Here is a 21,945-nt window from a genome sequence, read left to right as displayed (position 1 = left end):
TTCATTTCTGCTTTTAGTTTCCCCATCTCCTCTTTTAATTCATTTATATCTGCTCTCGTCTCATTATGGTTCTTCATCATTGTTTCTTGCAGCTTCATCATTGATTCCTGTAAAGTAAGCAGAATCGATTGGATATTGGCATTCGAGGTGTTAGCTTGTTTCTCCACTGGTAATGTTTCTTCAATTGTTTTTTGTGCCATAGGCAAAGCTGTCGCTGATGTGGTTGTTAACGCTGGGGTGACCTTTCTTCCAGTTTTCAGAGTTGTAGTTGTTGTGGAAGTCATTTCTTTTAAGATTTGTTATTGTTGTTGTAATATATTAATTATATTACCCCAAATTAACATTCAGTAATAGAATCTCTATATTAGGATTAACCGGTATCTAATTACTTAATCTATCTATCTACTGGATATCTGTAGTCTTTGCCAATTTACTGGAGTATAGGTTCTTGTAGATAAGAATATTATCACCGTATTATTTTAAATCCAAATTCTAAATCACATATATAATTTTGTAAGGCCTCAATGCTCAGCCTCTATACATAACTTCCATGTAATAGAAAAATATATATAAATATTATACCCAAATCCAACTATATTTAAATATTATAGATAAATATATGTATTATATAACCTTATTTTGAATATTCTTAAACACAAACAGTACTACATTTGTCCCCAAATGGATTAATTAAATATTTAGAGTGATCGCACAATGAATTGTAATATTAATATATAAAATCCTCTATAATTATTAATTAAATAATACTTAATGTTCTTACTATTTTTTCTATATATCTAATCAAAGTATAACTATCACTATTATTAATAAATCAATTAAATCAGTTAATTCAATTATTTAACAATCAATTACAACAATCAATTTTCCTTTCCCCAGGTGTACATATTTATGAACATTATAAAGAGAGATTGAAGGAGGAGAGATAATTCATCATAGCGCCGGAGGGTGGGGGAGTAAAGAAAAAAGAACAGGTGTATTACAGGAGAGAGGGAATAAAGAAGGAGAAAAAGGAGTTTTAAAGTAAATTTTTAGCTTTCTGTCTCTAAGTTTTAAGAGCTTACACTCCAAACACACCGGAAGTGGGGAGGTAAGAAATGCTGAGTAGTGACTGTAATTACACAGTATCTCCACACATTCAGAAGCTTCCACTTTTCCTTTTCGTCTTAGCGTTCCTAAGTTCAATTTTCCTGATTTTCTTCAGATGGAACCACCTCCTCAGTTAAATCAGTATACTCCCTGAAGGGCAGTTATGTGGTTTACATCAGTTATATTGTTACAATAGCTTCAGGATTTCTAAATATCGCCTGTAGCTCCACACTGTTTCTATTCCGCCGGCTCCAATCTTCTCCCCATCTCCAATTTAATAAAGACTTTCAGAGTAAAAATCGAATGAAATAGTCCGAATCCCCACATCTTCCAGTCACCTTCCAGCCACAAGATTCCCTTCTATTAATATCGGTGTGGTATATCTCCCGACCTCGTAAGCTTCCCTGTTTACTTGTTATTGTCCTCTATCTTTCTTCTGTCTGCCAAGCCCCTTCACTTTCACTTGTCTCGCATCCGCTTTTTAGCCGCTTCCTTTTAGGGCTCTGAACAGACTCTTGTAGCAGCCTTATAAAAGTCTATAGCATTCCAATCACCCTCTCCACCGCTAATTTTCTCTGCCACACTCTTCACCAAAGATCCCACAAACTGTCACTCACTCGCTTCTTTACATCGGTGGCAGTCCGGACTTCAGAGCCGCCATTGATGAGCGGCTGTTTCTTGCTTGTTGGGCTCTGGAGGGCTCCTCTTCGCTGCAGGGGGTTTGCCTTCCCCACACTGCAGCTCGAGTCTCCCCCACGCCAGCATGAATCTCTCCGGGACTTGTGCACCCTCAAAGAATCGCACCAACCGCAAAAAGAGGTTAACTGAAACCACAGGCAGGCTTCTGCACCTCTGCTCGTCCTTGCCTTACCACTGGAAGTCCTATAATCTCCTTCTTTCCTCCCTCTCTCCCTCCCTCCCTCCCTCCCTTCTTCATTCTCCTTCCTTCTTTCCTTCTTTGTCTTTGTCTTTTTCCTCTTTCCCTTTCTCCTTTCCTGTCCCTTCTTGGATGCTTCGAGTGCAAAAGAGGAAACATTTATCCTTTTGTTTTGTTTTTAGTTTGTTTTGTTAGCCCTCTGTCAGTGAAAATGGAGCTCGTGGGGGCATGTGCTCCTCCCCCAAGCTTCATTTTAGCTGACAGAGGGCTGCAGGAGGCTGTTGTGGTTGAAAACGGGGGCCGAGAGGGCCATGGTTGAAAATGGGGATGGTCCTTTGCTCTTTTCAGGGTGGCCCGAGGGCCAGATCTAAGTGGGCCTTGAGTTTGACACCGTCGCTGCAGAAGGTAAATGGAGCATTTTACATGTGCTGCTGCCTCTGTAGGCAGCTGAGGCCGCCCAGCCCACACCAGCTTTCCACATGCTGCTGGACCCTGTAGCTGGACAAAGCCTCCAGGGTCTGGTGGTTTGGGGTCTCCAAGGCTTTCCCCACCTTTTGAGGCACCCCCATGCTCTGTTTAACAACCTGTATGGTTGCTTAACAACCACAGCTGGGAGAGCCGAGATTGTGCTCATTGAGAAGCAGTCACATGGCCACCTCACTTAATGATCAAGATTATTAATTATTATGATTATTATGATTATTAATGTTTCAATTGTGGTCATAAGCTGTACTTTTAGCATATTGGTGGAACTTCTGCACATTTTCCATTGCTTCTGTTCCTTTTGAACATATTGTACACTTCAATTGCTATGTTCCAAACATGGGAGTCATCCTAACAGGTCACAGTTACATTTATGAGTCATGTGTCTTTTTGTACTAGGAATTCAATCTCATCTTATTCATGTGCCATAATTGAGGCATCAGTGTATTTTAAAAAATGCCCGTGCACTTCCTGTTCCAATGTTCTTTCTGGTTTTTTGTTTTTTTTAATCGAGTGGCTGATGTTTCGTAACAGCCACATTCCTACTTTCTTCTACAGTGCATTAGACTTTAATTTTGATGTTTCTTTCTGTTTTTTTCTTTCAACCCTCACAGGATTCAATTTCAAGCCCTCTTGAAAAAGATCTTTGCATATTTGGCCAGGTATATTTTTACCAGACCATGTGCAGTTCAATCTATCCTTCACCATCCATCCATCCATCATTCCTATAACTTAAACCATGGTCTCAGAAACTAAATCTCCCTAGTTGTAAGGAATGAAGTTGAGGGGGGGATATAAGCATCCACTGAGTTGGAAAAAGAGGAGGGAAACACTTAGCTCTTTGACTTGGTACTAATAAAGGAGGGTATTTGTAGCTTAGGGTTGACATGCAGACATTCTTGCAGATGTTTCGTTACCCAAACTAGGTAACATCACCAGTCCTAGTACACGTCTGCAGGAAAACAAGCAAGCTCAACAGCACCAAGGACCCTTCTGACTTGGCCTATACAGTGGTATCTCAGGATTCACCCTTAATTGTTTCTAGGAGGAGCAATGAATACCAAAAACAATGAGCACCAAACAAAAATTTCCCATAAGGAATAATGTAGTGAATCACAAAAAAGCCGGCATCAAAAAGTTCTAGCTTCTGTGTTGAGTACCAAACAAATGATGAGTAGTACTGTGACAAAATTTTCACGTCAGAATGTGTAAGTACCAAATTCGACGAGTTTCAAAGCAGTTGAGTACCAAGGTATCACTATATAGATTTTGATTTTTGTGTACTACAGCGGGCAAGTCTTCTATGTACATATGCAACCTCATTTTTTGTCTGCTAATAAAGAGATTACATCTAAACAAGTCATTATCTGAGAGCTTTCTACTGATAAGGAGCTGTGGTGAACCCAGTGGTTAGAATGCAGTATTGCAGGCTAACTCACTGCTCACATCCAGGAGTTCGATTCTGACCACCTTAAGGTTGACTCAGTCTTCCATCCTTCCGAGGTTGGTAAAAATGAGGACTCAGATTGTAAGCTGTTCAGAGAGGCCTGTAAAGCACTATGAAGTGGTATATAAGTCTAAGTGCTATTGCTATTAGTCAAGCTCTGAAAAAGGGTTTAAATGGAGAGCTTGGCTAAAGCAAAGCGTGGTATCAAGCTTGATATATGTGGACAACATTTCCAAAACTAAGTGTTTACCTATTTTCTTCTTCTTTTCTTTGCTACTCCTATTCTATAATCTGAAAAGAGGCTGAGAACACCATTGTTGTGTCTGCAAACAAACACACTTAGACTTATATACAGCTTCACAGTGTTTTACAGCCCTCTCTAAGCGATTTACAGAGTCAGCATATTGGCCCCAACAATCTGGGTCCTAATTTTACCCACCTTCAAAGGATGGAAGGCTGAATGAGACGGAGTGAGGCTGGTGAGATTCGAACTGCCAAATTGCAGTCAGTCAGCAGAAGTAGCCCGCAGTACTGCACCCTAACTACTGCGCCACTGTGGCTCAAGTAAGACAAATACTTTTGAGGAAGTCCCATCTACCCCTAGATAGCAGTCTACTGGAGGAGCAGATTCACTGTTGGAGGTGCTGCTGAATTGGTCAGGAATTTTTTTTTTTCATGTTTTAAATAGTTTTCCAGAGAACTTTGGATTTAAAAAAAAATTAATACCTAACTTTTGTTTTTTTTTGTTGCAGGCAGGTCTGAAGTGTAAAGGAGAAGGAGATAATGACACAGAAGGCAGAAAAAGACTTAAAAGAGGAGGTGAGGGAGCAGCTCCTCCAAATTAAATTAAGATTTATTGATTTAAAATCTGTATGCTAGATTTCTACCTTGCTTTTTCTCAAGGACCTTAAAGCAGCTTCCTTGAGAAAATCCTTTCTTTTCTTTTTTCTCTCCACAAAAACAAGAAATGTTTGGGCTCCATAAGCCTGTATCTGACAATAAGGGGGAAAATGTGTTATGGCCTTCAAAACAATGGGACTCTGAGGGTTGTACAGCAAAAGAGCAAACAAATAAACCCCCAAACCGTATATTATTAAAAACACATGGAATAATATCACGATGGGACAAACGCCTTTGGGATTGTTTTGTTGTTTTAAAATCCTAAAAGCCCGAACCTGTTTGTTTCATGACAGTAACAAAGATTCTTTGGGATATTAATGTTTTGGTTCAGGTTTTTTTTTTAATTACCACAGGAGGTGGAAGTGCTCAAGGCTTTCATTTTTTATACATGCAGTAGAAACATTCTTTGTTCTATGCAAACGTTTACCTTAAAAAAAATCTTTATCTAAATGAGTTCAGTTGGTAAGATTAAAGCCGGATGTAGATGTGTCCTGCAGTGTTGATCATATGTGCCAGTCATTGACTGCATCACATACTAACAGATACAAGCCAGAAGGTAAGTAAGTGGCCAGGATCCTGTCAGGTCCTATTTAGTGTGAGAAATGCAATCCACAAGCTTAATGCTCCATTCAGTAATAATGCCTGGGTTAGGAAAAGGCCAGTTGATGCCCTTAGGTTTTAGTTGATGCTTTAAGGTTTTAGGACATTCTTCATCTACGTCAGCCATCACATTCTATTTAAGAACATCAGGAGAATTCTGCTGAATTAAATCCATGACTCACCTAGCTCTGCACTCTATTTTTTTGTGTGTGTATCAAATGGTGACTAAAAACACAGCAAATGGTTGCCTTTTGTTCTTGGGGTAGATACATAATCAGCTGAGGTTTTGGTAGGCTTCTTTTTAGACTCTCAAAGTTTGTTAAAAAGCACAAGCTATTGTGAACTGTAGTTCATTACATCAAATGGATAGAATGGGCTAGAGTGGTGCAGAATTTAAATCAGGATGAGGTAGAGAGAAAAGAAGATGGTTAGGCAGATACGGATTACATATAAGACTGATTACAATACAGTTAAAGGTAAAGGTTCCTTCGCACATTCGTGCTAGTTGTTTCCAGCTCTAGGGGGCGGTGCTCATCTCCATTACAAAGCCAAAGAGCCAGCGCTGTCTGAAGACGTCTCCGTGGTCATGTAGCCGGCATGACTAAACGCCGAAGGCGCACAGAACACTATTACCTTCCCACCAAAGTGGTCCCTATTTTTCTACTTGCATTTTTACATGCTTTCGAACTGCTAGGTTGGCAGAAGCTGGGACAAGTAACGGGAGCTCACTCCATTACGCGGCGCTAGGGATCAAACCGCCAAACTGCTGACCTTTGTGATTGACAAGCTCATTGTCAACTAAAAAAATACTTCTTTGGTCTTTTTAGTTGCCAGCAAAAAGGGAGTAGGGGCAAACAGTGCATTCCTCAAATGATTCAGATAATTGCTAGACAGACGAAGCTGTTGGAGCCCTATCACTCGGTGTCTTAGCCACTAGATCCTGTCAACTAAAAAGATACTCCTTTGGTTTTTTTAGCTACCAGCAGAAAGGAAGTGGGGGAAAATAGTGCATTCCTCAAGTGCCTAGATAATCACCCTGGAAGCCCAAAGTTGTCGGAGCGCAAGAATATTACTGGAGAGCATGATTGATGGCTTTTGGCTATGGATGTGTCCCATTGGAGAATATACATCCAGGTAGTGGTGGGAAGACCAGGATCAAGAGGGAAATGAATGATGTATTTTAGTATTGGCTGCATCTAGCCAATGCCAACATGGCCACTTCTAATAAATCAATTTTCTTTTCTCTGAGAAATGCACCTAGAAACTTGAATGGGGGTGGATTTGTTGGGGTCCATTATGTTTGTTTGTCAAGCATGTATTAGATAACAGATATAAGTACCGTGTTACTCACAAAATAAGGCCGGGCCTTATTTTTTTTTTGACCCCCCAAAAAACGGCTAGGCCGTCTTTTCGGGGGTGACTTAATTCCCCCCCCCTTGCATCCTCGAGTGGGTGGGCAGCGACAGCTTGGATGTTGACCTCGGCGTTGGTGGAGCACTTCGTATCAGGAGACCTTCCGCCACTGTTGCTTTCCCTTCTCCCTTGCTGCCGCGGCGTTTAGAGCAATGCCGTGGCGTTTGGCGCAGCCATGTGCGGCCAGCCAGGGCTCCTCCCTGCAACCGGAGCCTGGTGGAGACACTCAACTTCAGGCGCTCCTGTCACCGCCTTCCCTTTGCCTTCGAAGCTAAAGCCAATTATTTTAAAAACGACGCCCTACTACAACAAAGCCTCCCCTGTCCATGAGGGCAGCCCAACCCCACGTGGGGAGGCGAATCTCCCAGGGCCGCAGCACAGGATCGGCCCACCTCAGGAGAAGCGCCCAGCCGCCATCCCTGCCTAGCACCGGGCAGAGCATGAAGAGCTTCGCCTGGGGCACCCAGCGCAGCTGACAGGCAGGCCTCCTTCCCAGCGGCAGAGCTCTCACCAAGGCAGCGAGTGCCTCCCCGCCGGACCCCCCACTCATCCTGCCAGGGCCGTGCCAGAGCCGTGCAGGCTGGGCAGAGCCAGGAAAGCGAGCCGCAGGTGTCTGCCTGCCTGCCAATCAAAAGAGCTGGGCCGACCTGAACTTGGCTTCCCTCCCAAGTCTCTCCAGCGTGAACCCGAAGGGGCCACCGGGAGAGGCCGCCAGAGGCAGTGATAGCACCCACCCATCCGCGGACAGGGAGGCAAGGTGATGGCAGTGCTGCTTCCCTGGCCGGCGGAGAGAGCCCGAAGCCGCCCGTCCTTTCTACCCCTCGCCCAGCCCGTCCCTGTCCCCACGCATCTCCAAATGCGCTGGCAGCTCAAACGCTGCAGCGGAATGGGCATCAGGCAGAGGCACTGACTCAGCGGGGCTCAGCTCGGAGGAGGACGCGGCGCAGGCCATCGCCTTGCCTCCCTGTCCACGGATGGGTGGGCGCTATCACTGCCTCGGGTGGCCTCTCCTGGTGGCCCCTTCGGGTTTGGGCTGGAGGGACTTGGGAAGGAAGCCAAGCTCAGGTCAGCCCGGCTCTTTCGCTTGGCAGCAGGTGCGCACCCGTGGCTCACTTTCCCAGTTCTGCCCAGCCCGCACAGCTCCGGCGCGGCCCTGGTGGGATGAGCGGAGGGCCCGGTGGGGAGGCGCTCGCTGCCTTAGTGACAGCTCCGCCGCTGGGCAGGAGGGCCTGCCTGCCAGCTGCACTGGGCACCCCAGGTGAAGCTCTTCACGCTCTGCCCGGTGCCAGGCAAGGATGGCGGCTGGGTGCTTCTCCCGGGGTGGGCCTATCCTGTGCTGCAGCCCCGGGAGATTCGCCTCCCCACATGGGGTTGGGCTGCCCTCTCGGGTAGGGGAGGCTTTGTCGTACCGGTAGTAGGGTGTCGTTTTTAAAAGAATTGGCTTTGCCTTTGAAGGCGAAGGGAAGGCGGCGACAGGAGCACCTGAAGCCGAGTGTCTCCGCCGGGCTCCGTTTGCAGGGAGGAGCCCTGGCTGGCTGCGCGTGGCTGTGCCAAATGCTGCGGCGTTGCTCTAAACGCCATGGCAGCAAGGGAGAAGGGAAAGCAACGGTGGAGGAAGGTCTTCTGATACGAAGTGCCCCATCAACGCCAAAGTTAATGCAAACAGCACCATATCCGGGTATGCAACAAAAGTACTTCCTAACGGCAAGCCCCGCCATTCCCCCCCCATTTCGCATGTTTAATATAGGCCTTAATTTGGGGGGAGGGGCTTAATTTGATTTTATGCCGATAAAACATGCTGGGCCTTCCTATTGGTGGAGGCCGTATTGTTGGGGAAACACGGTATAAACATGATTATTAATACATGAAGTGGGTAAGAATAAAAGGGAGCATTAGGACAGGGGCGATAGGAACGTTGGTGCGCTTATGCATGCCTCTTAAAGACCTCTTAGGAATGGGGTGAGGTCAACAGTAGACAGTCTGAGGTTAAAGTTTTTTGGGTTTTGTTTATTGAGATCCTTCTGAGATAACGTCATGATTCCAAGTAATGATCCCAATCAATTCAGGACTCTTGAGGCTGTAGCTTTTCTCAAAGATCTCCTTTATTGGGTTTGTTCAGGTGTGATTCCAACTCTAAATATTTCCTACAGTTTGGTATAATTAAAAGATTACATATTCCCCACCTCCACCCCACCTGGTTGACCAACCAGGTAAGTGGCGGGCTTCTCAGCTGCTCCCTCCAGCTGTTATGAGTGCTCATTGAGATGACCTTGGTTCCCACCAGCCCTATCGCTGTTATGTCTGGCACATTAGAAGAAAACATTTCACAGTCCCTTGGCCCCCTCTTCCCCCATACAGTATGTATGGCAACTAAGAAACGAAGCAAAAGAGAATGTGACTTCAGCTAAAGTCATTTCGAGAGCTGACAGATAAGCTGAAAGCTTTTGACATTATATGTGTTGAGCCATCTCCTGTTTAATTATATTGGCAAACTTTCTTTTTCCCAGAATGGCTACTTTACAGAGTACAGAATAACAGAGTTGGAAGGGACCTTGGAGGTCTTCTAGTCCAACCCCCTGCCCAAGCAGGAGACCCTATATCATTCTCTTCCAATCGCTTCTTAAAAACCAACCCAATCTTTACAATCTAGAATGGAGATCCTGTGAAATTGAAATGCTTTTACATTTCTTTGCCCTTGTTTTGATCCATCTCATTACCCAGTTCATAGGGTTCTAATTGCTTCTTAAAATGGTTGGTAATTTCCTTAATTGGATATCAACAGCATACTGATTTCACCCCAGATTCCAGATGACCTCTACTGTGGCTTTGCACTATATAAGGGATGAACAATGCGTGGGACAACGTGGAACTATACAGGGCACTAACAATCAGCAGCTCACGGGTCAAGCTGACACTAGACCTGTGGCATGAAATAAGTTTCAGAGTTATGAAGCTAGGAAAGCAAATTTTTGTTTCTTTTTCTTTTTTCTTTCCCTTCCTAGGATATACAGCTTCATTGATAGATGGGCGCACACAACGCAGTATCAATGTCACCTTTTCTCTCAATCCAGATCGCCTCAAGCAAGCCAGACAGTATGTGGAGAGAGCTATCAAGGTAATGATATTGACTGAATTTGCCTCCCTAGATTAGCTTCCCTAGATCAGGGGTCCCCAAACTTGGCCACTTTAAGACTTGTGGACTTCAACTCCCAGAATTCTCCAGCCAGCTATGCTGGCTGGAGAATTCTGGGAATTGAAGTCCACAAGTCTTAAAGTGGCCAAGTTTGGGGACCCCTGCCCTAGATCAACCTCAGAGTACAGAGAAGGGCAACAGAGAGGATTGGGGGAACCAGAGGCTAAAACCAGGGGAGGGCTTCAAAAATTTTAGCAACAGGTTCTCTGCCCGGTTGCTGGGTGGGCGTGGCCTAGTTGGCCTCCTGCACCATGGTGGGTGTGGGTGTTTTGCCCTCCCTGGGCTCCTGGAGGCTTTCCTTGAGCCTCCAGGAGGGCAAAAATGGCCTCCCCGGGCTCTGGAGGCTCTCTGGAAGCCAGAAATGGGCCCATTTCCGGCCTTCCCGAACTTCCGGGAGGCCCGTTTATCACCCTCCCTGAGCCTCTGCGCACACCCTGCACTTACCTGCATCCAAAATGGCCTCCTGGGAGGGGTGGGGCAGGGCGGGGTGGGCGGGGCCAGACAGGAGTGGGGTTTGGGGGTTCTCTGAACTGTGCAGAATCTTAGTTAGGGGATCTCCCAAAACTCCGGCAGCCCATCCCTGGCTAAAACATATGAAGAACAGTTGCAGGAACTGGGTATGTCCAGTTTAACGATAAGAAGGACTAGGGGTGACATGATAGCAGTGTTCCAATATCTAAGGGGCTTCCACAAAGAAGAGTATGTCAGCCTCTCTTCCAAAGCACCAGAAGGCAGGACAAGAAGCAATGGATAGAATAATCAAGGAGAGAAGCAACCTAGAACTAAGGATAAATTTCCAGTGGAATGGCTTCCCTCCAAAAGTTGTGGGTGCTCTGGAGGTTAAAAACACTGGTGGTTTTTAAGAAGAGAGTGAACAGCCATTTGTCTGAAATGGTATAGGGCAGTGGTCCACCACCTTTGCGGCTTGGCAGCCTGGCGGAAGAGGGGAAGACGGGAATCAGGCCTGCCGCTTGCGCAATCTGGTTGCGAATAGACCATGGCTTGGTAGTGGGCCACGGCTTGGGGGTTGGGGAACCCTGGTATAGGGTTTCCTGCTTGAGCTGGTGATTGGACTAGAACAGGGGTCACCAACCTTTTGGATCTCAGGGACCACCAAAGTTATAATTTTAAATCCCGGGAACCACTAACCAGTTCTGTGGGTGTGGCCTAATTCGTGGGTGTGGCTTGGTGGTCATGTGACTGGTTGGGCATGGCTTGTATGTAAATATTATAAATATTTATATAAATATTGATTTTTTTATATAAAAAAGAGCAACTTTTACCCAAAATCAGGCAAAGCAGGCAGGCAGATTGAGTTGCTCACAGAATCACAGATTCACTTAGAGATCTGTGTTTCTGCCATCGGCTACCTGAGTCCGTCACATAAAATTTGCTTGCAAGCAAACTCACAAAATTAACTCCCAACACACCATGTATATAAATATTGAATTCGTTATTAAAAAAAGAGCAACTTTTACCCAAAATCAGGCAAAGCAGGCAGGCAGATTGAGTTGCTCACAGAATCATAGATTCACTTAGAGATCTGTGTTTCTACCATCGGCTACCTGAGTCTGTCACATAAAATTTGCTTGCAAGCAACCTCATAAAATTAACTCACAACACACCATGTATGTAAATATTGAATTTTTTATTTAAAAAAAGAGCAACTTTTACCCAAAATCAGGCAAAGCAGCTTTGTGTTCCCACACAGTCTGGATTAATTGCTTTGGGGGGGGGAGGTGCTCTGGGGGTGACATTTCTCTGTGGACCACCAAAATTTTCTCTGCGGCCCACCAGTTGGCGATCGCTGGACTAGAAGACCTCCAAGGTCCCTTCCAACTCTATCATTCTGTTATTCTGCCATTGAAACTTTTCCTTTGTTTCGGAACATTGTCCCTAAGCTCCACTTGGTCTCCCTCCTGCAGTGCAAAGTAGCTTAATCCTCTAATTCTCCTGCCAACTCCTAGCAAAGGAAGATCTTTATGGTCCATGGTCCGTACCCCATCATCCGAAGACAACTTCTTGTCAGAGGCTGGGTGGAGAGGAAGTTCCCAAAGATGCCAAAAATGGTTACTAAGCGGGAACGTTTCCCTGATGGCGAAGCTGATGAAGATGGTGATGACACTGATGTAACTGATGATGGTAAGCCTCAACCACTTGTCTGGAATGGTATAGGGTCTCCTGCTTGAACAGGGGGTTGGACTAGAAGACCTCCAAGGTTCCTTCCAACTCTGTTATTCTGTAATTCTCCAAATTCACTCCTGCAAATACTTTGGTTTTCATTTTGCATTACTCCTGGTGACCGGTGAAAATAGATCATGCAACTTACCATCTAATTATTAATTATTGAGTCTGTCATCTGCACCTCTATAACTGTCTGGTTTGGTTCTGCAACCCAACAGGTCAGACACAGACTTCAGAGGATAATTAGGACTGCAGAAAAAAACAATTACTACCAACCTGCCTTCAGTAGAGGACCTGTATACTGCATGAGTCAAAAAGAGGGCTATGAAAATATTTACAGACCCCTCACATCCTGGACATAAACTGTTTCAACTCCTTCCCTCAAAACAACGCTATAGAGCAGGGGTCCCGAACCACCGGTCCGCGGACGGTACGGGTCAGCTTGGAGCTTGCTGGCGCCGCCATCTTTTTTATGAAAGTGCTTCCGGTGAGCTTTTCCGGTAGAAAGCTCACCGGAAGCACGCTTTCATCAAAAAGATGGCGGGCGCTAGCGCTTCCGGTGAGCTTTTCCGGTAGAAAGCTCACCGAAGCACATTTTCATCAAAAAGATGGCGGCGCCAGCGCTTCCGGTGAGCTTTTCCGGTAGAAAGCTCACCGGAAGCACGCCATCAAAAAGATGGCGGCGCCCAGCTGATGCCGGTACCGGGCGCGGGCGCCCAGCTGATGCCGGTACCGGCTGCGGCATAAAAGGTTGGGGATCACTGCTATAGAGCACTGCACACCAGAACAACTAGACACAATGACAGTTTTTTCCCAAATGCCATCACTCTGCTAAACAAATAATTCCCTCAACACTGTCCAACTATTTACAAAGTCTGCACTACTATTACTGTTAAATCTTCTCATCACTCCTTATCACCCATCCCCTCCCACCTGTGACTGTATGACTGTAACTTTGTCGCCTGTATCCTTACGATTTATATGGACTATTTCCTAGTATGATTTGATTGCTTATTGTACCCTATGACTATCATTAAGTGTTGCACCTTAAGAGTCTTGACTCTTGAATGTATCTTTTCTTTTACGTACACTGAGAGCATTTGCACCAAGACAAATTCCTTGTGTGTCCAATCATACTTGGCCAATAAAGAATTCTTTTCTATTCTAATTCTAATGGCAGCAGATCAGGGAAATTTATTTTATCCTGTCAATATTTATTTTGGCTATGCAATCCTTTAAATTCAATTCCATGTAGGTACCGTGGAACATGCAAGGGCATAAAATACCACTGTCTGTAATTCTTTAAAACAGACACCAATTTCCCCAGGACTGTGCAGCGAAAGCTGATACTTTCAGGGAAAGTTGAAGTTGCTTTTAAACATTTGGCAGGCAGGTGCTTAATTCATGATCTCATATGCCACAAAACAGCAGGATATTTTTTTGAATGTTTGTTACATTTACAGTTATGTGAAAAAGAAAATACACCCTCTTTCAGTCCCATGGTTTTAGGTATTAGAACATAATAAAAATCAGCTGGTCCTTAATAGTTTTTAAAATTAGGTGAATGCAATGTCAAATGGACAACAACACAGGACTTATTACACCATGTCATCATTTGTTTTTGCAAATTTTATTTTACAAAAAGAAAGTCAAAATGGAGAAGCTGTTGAGATGTTCAGACTCTAAAAAAGATGTTGAGACTCTAGAAAAAGTACAGAGAAGAGCAACCAGGATGATTAGGGGACTGGAGTCCAAAACATATGAAGAACGGTTGCAGGAACTGGGCATGGCTAGTCTAGTGAAGAGAAGGACCAGGGGAGACATGATAGCGGTCTTCCAATATTTGAGGGGCTGCCACAGGGAGGAAAGGGTCAAGCTATTTTCTGAAGCACCCGAAGGCCAGACAAGGAATAATGGATGGAAACTGAACAAGGAGAGTTTTAACTTGGAAATAAGGAGAAACTTTGTGACAGTGAGAACAATCAACCAATGGAACAGAAGTTGCCCTCAGAAGCTGTGGAACCGCCATCACTTGAGACTTTCAAGGCGAGGTTGGACTGCCATTTGTCAGAAATGGTGTAGGGTCTCCCGCTTGGGCGGGGGGTTGGACTAGATGACCTACAAGGTCCCTTCCAACTCTGATTATCTGTTATCATCTGTGTGTGAATAACTAAGTACACCTGAATGACTCAGGGATGCTGCAACTGTCATAAAGATGAACCAGTTGCCGAGCATCCAAATTTTGATCCACGGATGGGGATGCTGCAATAAGGGTGAAAAACGGTCCTAAGTCACTTTTTAAAGTGCTGATGTAATTTTGAACAGTCATTAATGAAGTAGGTGGTAAAGCCGAGGACTATCTGTATGTCCATTGTACGACAGCTCTTTCTTTCTGATTTTTATTCCTTTTTTTTTCATACTACAGATTATGAAGAGGAAGATGAGCAGGATGATACTGATGGTATCTATAACCTCATGGTTAGTTTGGGGTACCAGAGCGATCTTCCCTTTAAACGCTTCATTTTATTACTCTGCATTTGTTCCATTTTCCTCCCCATAAAATAGGAGCAGGTTCTACTTGGTTCTCCCTTTCCCATCAAATTTATTTTGCACAGAAGGCCTGAGAGGTAAGCTGCTTTAGAGAGCAAACAGACCCCAATGGTATCATAGTCCAACTGTCGGGATTCTGGCAGTTACCCCCATTTAAATCATGAGTCTCTAGCTGAACTTCCAAAACATAAAGAAGATTTATTAGGAGTAAACATGCCGGCACTGCCTGGGTGTAGCTGACTCTGAGACACATCATTCTTTGTCACCCTTGACCCTGGTTTTCCCTCACCCCCTGGGTGTATCATCATTCATATTCTCCAATGGGACACATCCATAGCCAAGACTCATCAATCATCCTCTCCAAGTCCAGTTAGAATTTTGCGCAGCAGAAACTTCAGTCACCTAGAAACTATCTTTGAAAACATTTATGGAATGCAAGATTCCCACTGTTCCCCGCTCCCTTTCTGTTGGCAACTCTAAAAAGATCATAGAAATATTTTATGAGTTGACACCAACAGGACTCTCTCGATCCAAGACACAGCATCCTTTGATCGCATTCACGTAACAGGCTCAATTTGATTACTGAACTTAATGTGTTAATTATAGACTTACACAATATATTATATAATAAACTAATCCAACCAACTGAAGTCCCCAAACATGCTAAGCCAGCAGTCCGCAATCTTTCCAGTTTGGCAAGTCAGAGGGGGTGGTGGAAAGGATGGTAGGTGTGCGCAAGTGTGAACACCTGCTGCTTGTGCAAATGGGGCTGCATGTGCACAGGTGCTCACCCACTTCTTGTGTGGCCCAGTTCCAAATGGGCTGCGGCCCAGTAGTGGCCTGCAGCTCTGGGGTTGGGGACCCCTGTACTAAGCCACAAAAATCAGACTCCTGCTAAACCAGTGATTCCTAAGCTTTCCAGTTTGGCAGAGCAGTGTGTGTGTGTGTGTGTGTGTGTGTGTGTGTGTGTGATGGGACCTCTGCACTAAGCCACAAAAATCTAACCTGGATTGGAATTCAAATTTAGTACACTGCAAGGAATGGACTTGCCGGGCCTTAATCCATCTATGCATGTTTACAGATCCAACTTGTCTCTTCACTTGACACTCATTTATTTTGAATTCTTACAATTATTTGCCATTGAACTCTTTACTATGCCCTATTAATTTTCAAAGATGTTGACATGATTTCTTATTATTACACGTCAGTCCTTTGTCTTTACCCGCTGTTCCTTTTTGCCCCCTTTCGTTGGCAGTCAAGGTTGGTTCGTAACCAGATCCCCTACTTCATCTGGACCAATCGGCGAGATGTGATCGATTGTCGCTGCCTGCGCAAGGACCAGATGATGAATCACTACGCCAAGGCAGGGACCTTCACTACCAAGGTGAGCAGAGGACCATTACGTAAACATCTGGACCACACGAGTAGTATGTATTTGTTAAGAGCCCTGGCGGTGCAGTGGTTAGAATGCAGTATTGCAGACTAACTCTGCCCATTGCCCAGCAGTTCGATCCTGACTGCCTCAAGGTTGACTCAGCCTTCCATTCTTTTGAGGTCAAACACTTAAACCAGTGGTGTGTTTCAAAATTGTCTACCACCGGTTCAGTGGGCGGGGCTTGGTGGGTGCATTTTGTGTACGTGCACACACTTTGCGTGCACGCGTGCGCCAAATGCGCACTTTGTGCAGGCGCAGAGGCGTTCCAACTCACCTCCTGCAAGCCTGCACTCTCTTGGTCGCTTCAGCAGCTGCCGGGCGGCACTCTTCTGTGCCGCGCAAAGCAGCTGAGCTTCAAATTCAGAGGATAAAGGTGAGTATGGGAGCCCAGGTAGGCCGGTGGGCCCAACAGGAGAGCAGTGGAGAGAACCAGTTCGGTCTCCATTGCTCATTGGCGCTACTTGGCTTGGCAGAACCGGACCGAACCAGTAAGATACCACCACTGACTTAAACCCAGATTGTTGGGGCCAATATGCTAACTCTGTAAATAGCTTAGAACAGGGGTGTCAAATTTCTTCGAGGGCCGGATCAGCATTGTTGTCCTCTCTGGGCCGGCCGAGGGGTGGGTGGGAGATGGGATGGACACCTCCTGCAGTCCTCCCTGTGCCCCGTTTTGGCTGGCAGAGTGCTACAGGAGACTGTCCAGGCCGAAAATGGGGCACAGGGGGGCGCATGCGTCCTCCCGCTTCCCATTTTTGCTACCCGAGGCACCTCAGGCTGATTCTTTGCTATTTAGAGGGCCTTCAGTTTGACATCCCTGGCTTAGGGAGTGCTATAAAGCACTGTGAAGCGGTATATAATTATAGGTGCTATTGCTATTGCTATATCCTCTCTCTCAGGTAGGGCTGTGTCTTAACCTGCGTAACCTGCCATGGTTTGACCAGGCTGATGCAGATACTTTTTTCCCACGGTGTTATCGTCTTGGAGCTAAAGATGAAAAACATGCTTTCATTGGTAAGAAGTATTCACAACAACTGGTCGGCAGAAATCTGTTTCCCATTGGCCAAATAATCACACTGTTGTGGTTCGCCGGCAGCCTGTGCAGACAGCAGCGGAATCGGACAGTGGGGAAGAACAGGGACCAGTCAGGAAGTCTGGAGAGGACTCTGATGAGGGTCCTGCGTCCAATGCAGGGATGGGACCAGGACCATCTGGGTGTGGGGTGCTGCCTCTGGAGCCTTTGGAGTCTGGCAGCAATGAGGCAGAGGACCCAGGGGAGCCTGTTCCCAGTGCGCGTATGCACAGAGCTGCTAGAAGGCGAGAGCAGCTGAAACAAAAGAGGCAACTTAGGAGTAAGGCTGGGAGGTGATTGCCCCTCCCATAAGGTATAAAGGACAGGCAAAGATGACAAAACCTTTGCAGGAAGCAAAGTAGTTCATTTGATTCAGATTCATTCTTGAAGCTCTTCAGTTGTTGTTGTTTTCTAGTTCATTTGACACTTCTGTTATTGGCAGCACTTCAGAGAAAAGAAAGGTGGGTGCTTATCTCGAGGGACTGTTTGAGATTCATTATCAGCTGGGAATGAAAACAATTCCCAACATTGCAATAAAACAAGACTTGTTTTTAAAATAAGTGTGTGCATAATTACAGTCTTGGAAGCCTTGATCAGAACACACACTGGTCCGCAGATTAATTAGAAAAATAGACAGAAACTCCTTTTGAATCCCAGGGGAAAAGGAAAAAAAAATATCCCGACTTACATGTGAGAGTTGTGTGTAGTTTGCCGGCTGTGATTTGTGTACCACTGCTATTAAATTCTTGGGATGAAGCAAGTTTAGAAACGGAAATAACTGCTTTGCTAGGAATTGCACAGCTTTCTGCTTTTTATGGTAGAGGACTTCCAACTCACTGCAGCCAGGAGCCTTCTCAAAGTAGTGGTGAAACGATACTGGAAAAAACCGACTTTCCTGACAGCCTTGGATGAAAATCAGAATGAGTTCCTAAGTGGTCCAGGGTCTTCAGGTGGGTGCAGCTAGTAGAAAATCTGGGGGAATTAAAAGAACTGTAATCTCGTGCAAGGGTGGGCTTCATAAATTTCAGCAACAGGTTCTCTGCCCGGCTGCTGGCTGGGCATGGCCATGGTGGGCGTGGCCTAGTTGGCCTCCTGCACCACGGCGGGGGGGAGTTTTCACCTTCCCTAGGCTCCGGAGGCTTTCCTCGAGCCTCTGGGATGGCGAAAACTGCTTCTCCCGGGCTCCAGAGGCTCTCCGGAGACCGGAAACAGGCCCATTTCCGGATTTCCAGAACTTCCGGGACGTCCATTTTTCCCCCTCCCCGAGCCTCCGGTGGGCCCTGTACTTACCTCGCATCCAAAACAGGCCACTTGGAGACTCCTGGGAGGGGCAGGGGGGTGGGGCCAGCCATGGGTGGGATTTGGCGGTTCGCCGAACCAGCAAATAATGTTAGCAATGGGTCCTCCTGAACTCGGGCACACCCGTAGCAGCCCACCCCTGATTTCGTGGCAGAGTCTATGGAAAGTCTGAAAGGCTGGACTTCATGGAGCAGGACAAATGGCGAGAAGCTCGAGGGTTTTAAATGCTTTTTGCCTCACTACTTTTCATGATGATTATATCCTGTAGGGAAATAGCCTTTGTGATCTGGCTATTTTAAGGGCTTGAATTCTACTTTGTGAATCAAAGCAGCACAACCGGAGCGTAGAAAGGCTTCGTTTCCTGTACTTGAATGCTTTGTTATCTTCCCAGAACCATTTTAGGGATTTTATCTCATTTTCTTTATTGTGAATGCTGGTAAAAATGCACTCCAGCTACTTGGATGCAATCTTCGCTTGCCCAGCTCTAATTAGACCAAGGATGTAGAGGGTATTATTCTGCTACTGATCTGAGAATTATTTTAAAAGGAAGCTTGGTTGTGAAATTGGGGAGTTAGAACCACACCGGGGACCTTGACGTAATCTGAGACACATTTACTTCAGATTCAGAAGATACAACCCTGGCCCTTGTGAGCTTTGTTTTCACTGGCAAGAGGCATTGAGGGCCAGTCCTTCACTGTTTCCAGCCCCCGGGCCTTGAGTAGGTAGAGCAAGATGGGGAACGTATTATGATCAATCGGACCTTTTTGTACATGTAACAAAATGACATCTAGGCACTCATCAGGAGTCAACTCTGACTTGAGATATTTAGGTACAAAACAGGCAGGGGGGGGGGGGCTTGTATCTTCTACCTGTTTGCCTTTTTGCCCCTCACCCTCCCTTGGACACCAGTGCTCAGGCTGTCCCTTGTCACCTACCCAGGGATTGCTGGGTCTATAATCTCTCCCTTCTAGAAGCCAAGCATCGTGGTCGCCACAAGAAAGGGCCCAACTTCTCAGCCCAGCTGATTGAGACAGCAATACATGCTTGTGAGGAGCACTTGAGCAGCCTGAAACATCAGGACATCGACAGAGATTCTGGATCTGCCTTGCAACTTTCGAAAGGACACTGGCAGGACTTTCTGCACAGCTACTACCAGATAGCCCAGTAAGCACAAACGTTTGAACTTTGTGGGGGGGGGGGGCAAGGAAGCCACCAGTTTCTGCAATCAATAGACCCAGGGGTGGGATTCAGCCAGTACGGACCGGTTGGAGCAAACCGGTAGTTCGGGTGCCGAGTTGGCCCTGCCCACCTGCCCCTGAGCTAGTCTGTCCTATATTTCCTTTGTTTGAAGCCCAGCTGATAGGCGCGGCAGAGCGGATTGCCACGCCTCAGCTGTTTTACTTACCGGCGCTGAAGGTAAGGTAAGTTTTAGAGCTGTTTTCTAATGCACCGCGTGCGCTCACCGAACTAGTTGTTACATCAGTTGAATCCCACACTGAATAGACCTCATTGTCAGGATTCCAGCAACCGCTCTAATTAAATCATGATTCTCAAGCCAAACTTCAAAAAACATCAAAGGATTCATTAGAGGCAACATACTCGCACTGCCCTGTATGAAGCCAACTCTGGCATACGTAATTTACAGTCACCTGTGACCCTGTTTTCCCCCTCCCCCGGGTCTCTCATAAACCAGATTCTTCAATTGAGTACATTCACGGGTTGTATGTCACCAATCACATTCTCCAATTAAGGATTTTCACGGGCTAAAACTCTGGTATTTTAGTTACAATCTTTTAAAGATAAGAGTTGAATGTGCCTTGGCTTTCAACTGCTCTTCCAGATTTCCTCCCCCCCTTTTTTTATGGCAACTATTAAAACAGGCATAGGAATGTTTTATGAGTTGATACTTATTTTTACAACTGTACAGGTAGTCCTCAACTTAAAAACTATTGCTTTGTGACCGTTTGAAGTTAAAACAGCACTGAAAAAATAATTCATGATTGATTTTCATCCTTATAATTGTTGCAGCATTCCCATGGTCACCTGGTCAAAATTCCGGTGCTGGGCAACTGTATTAGTGATGGTTGCACTGTCCCGGGGTCATGTGATCACCGTTTGTGATCTTCCCAGTGGCTTTCCAACAAGAAAAGTTAATGGGGGAGAGCCAGATTCACTTAATACTGCATGAGTCCCTTAACAACTGCTACACTTCATTTAACAATGATGACAAAAAGGTCGTAAAATGAAGCACAATGCTCTTAACCAACTACTTCACTTAGCAATGGAAATTTTAGACTCAGTTGTGGTCGTGAGCCAAGGACTTCCCCTCAATAAAAAATAAATAAAGAAATACATAGGCAGCCTTCTGACAATCAAGGCCTATAGTAGGGAAACAGTGGCATGATAATGCCAAGGGACTATTTCCAATGGTCTTCCTGTTGAGGGAGGTGGATGAGAACTTTCAGTATGTTGACATGAACGGTGTCAACTCATAAAATATTTCGGTGGTCTTTTTAGAGTTACCAACAGAAAGGGAGGGGGAAGCAGTGCAAGAGCTTGCATTCCATAAATGTTTTCAAAGATAGTTTCTAGGTGACTGAAGTTTCTGCCCCACAAAATTCTAACTGGAGAACATGATCGATGACTCTTGGCTATGGATGTGTCCCATTGGAGAATATGAATTATGATACACCCAGAGGGGTGGGGGAAAACCAGGGTCAAGGGTGACAATGAATGATGTGCCTCAGAGTTCAGCTACACCCAGGCAATGCCACATCTTTTGACTCCCAATAAATCCTTTTGGAGTTTGGCTAGAGACTCATGATTTAAATGGAGTTAAGCGTCGGAATCCTGACAGCTATCCGACTCCGAGGCACATCATTCATTGTCACCCTGGACCCTGGTTTTCCCCCCACCCCCTGACAAACGGTTTATGACACATTTTTTTCTCCATATGTTAGGAATTTATTTATTTATGTATGTATTTATTAATTATTAAATTTATATGCCACCCATCTCACTAACAAACGACTCTGGGTGGCTTACACATTATGCTGTTGTTTCTTAATGGCTTGCCCTCAAATGTTGTGCAATAACACAATTTCTAGGGGCTCAGAAGCCATTTGCCACCCCTAGGCCATAGGTTCTCTCTCCCTGGCACAGGTTATGACCATGGAAGGGCATTGTGTTCAGGCTATTGAGTCGAATGTTTGTCACTGCAGTGAAGGGGCCCAGATGACGCAGACAGACAGCCTCATTGAGCGCTGTGAGGATATCTTGCAACGGCTGCAAAAAGTCGTCCCTCAGCTGGACATGGAAGGGGACAGAAACATCTGGATTGTCAAACCAGGAGCTAAGTCCCGTGGCAGAGGTAAGTCCGCTGGAC

The 21,945-nt window shown here is 45.6% G+C and overlaps 1 protein-coding gene across 8 annotated transcripts in view; it reads left to right on the top strand.

The window, feature by feature from the left end:
* Nucleotides 1-21,945, top strand: part of TTLL3 (tubulin tyrosine ligase like 3) — a 41,885-nt gene that overhangs the window by 8,138 nt on the left and 11,802 nt on the right. For 3 of the 8 annotated variants that reach the window (XM_087954483.1, XM_087954477.1, XM_087954476.1), the window contains exons 3-11: nucleotides 4,671-4,733; nucleotides 9,830-9,942; nucleotides 11,988-12,162; nucleotides 14,630-14,682; nucleotides 16,010-16,138; nucleotides 17,089-17,203; nucleotides 18,083-18,211; nucleotides 19,532-19,724; nucleotides 21,782-21,930. In XM_087954483.1, the coding sequence (XP_087810609.1) occupies nucleotides 4,671-4,733; nucleotides 9,830-9,942; nucleotides 11,988-12,162; nucleotides 14,630-14,682; nucleotides 16,010-16,138; nucleotides 17,089-17,203; nucleotides 18,083-18,211; nucleotides 19,532-19,724; nucleotides 21,782-21,930 (1,119 nt within the window). Of the gene's footprint in view, nucleotides 1-4,666; nucleotides 4,734-9,829; nucleotides 9,943-11,987; nucleotides 12,163-14,629; nucleotides 14,683-16,009; nucleotides 16,139-17,088; nucleotides 17,204-18,082; nucleotides 18,212-19,531; nucleotides 19,725-21,781; nucleotides 21,931-21,945 lie in introns of all 8 variants that reach the window. The other 5 variants (XM_087954480.1, XM_087954479.1, XM_087954478.1 and 2 more) reach the window with 3 other exon arrangements.

This window comes from Notechis scutatus, chromosome 2 (genome assembly GCF_049901735.1).
Source record: "Notechis scutatus isolate UNSWTSFEM ecotype Mainland chromosome 2, rNotScu1.2, whole genome shotgun sequence".
In the NCBI taxonomy this organism is placed as follows: Eukaryota; Metazoa; Chordata; class Lepidosauria; order Squamata; family Elapidae; genus Notechis; species Notechis scutatus.
This window is presented reverse-complemented; position numbering and strand designations above follow the sequence as displayed.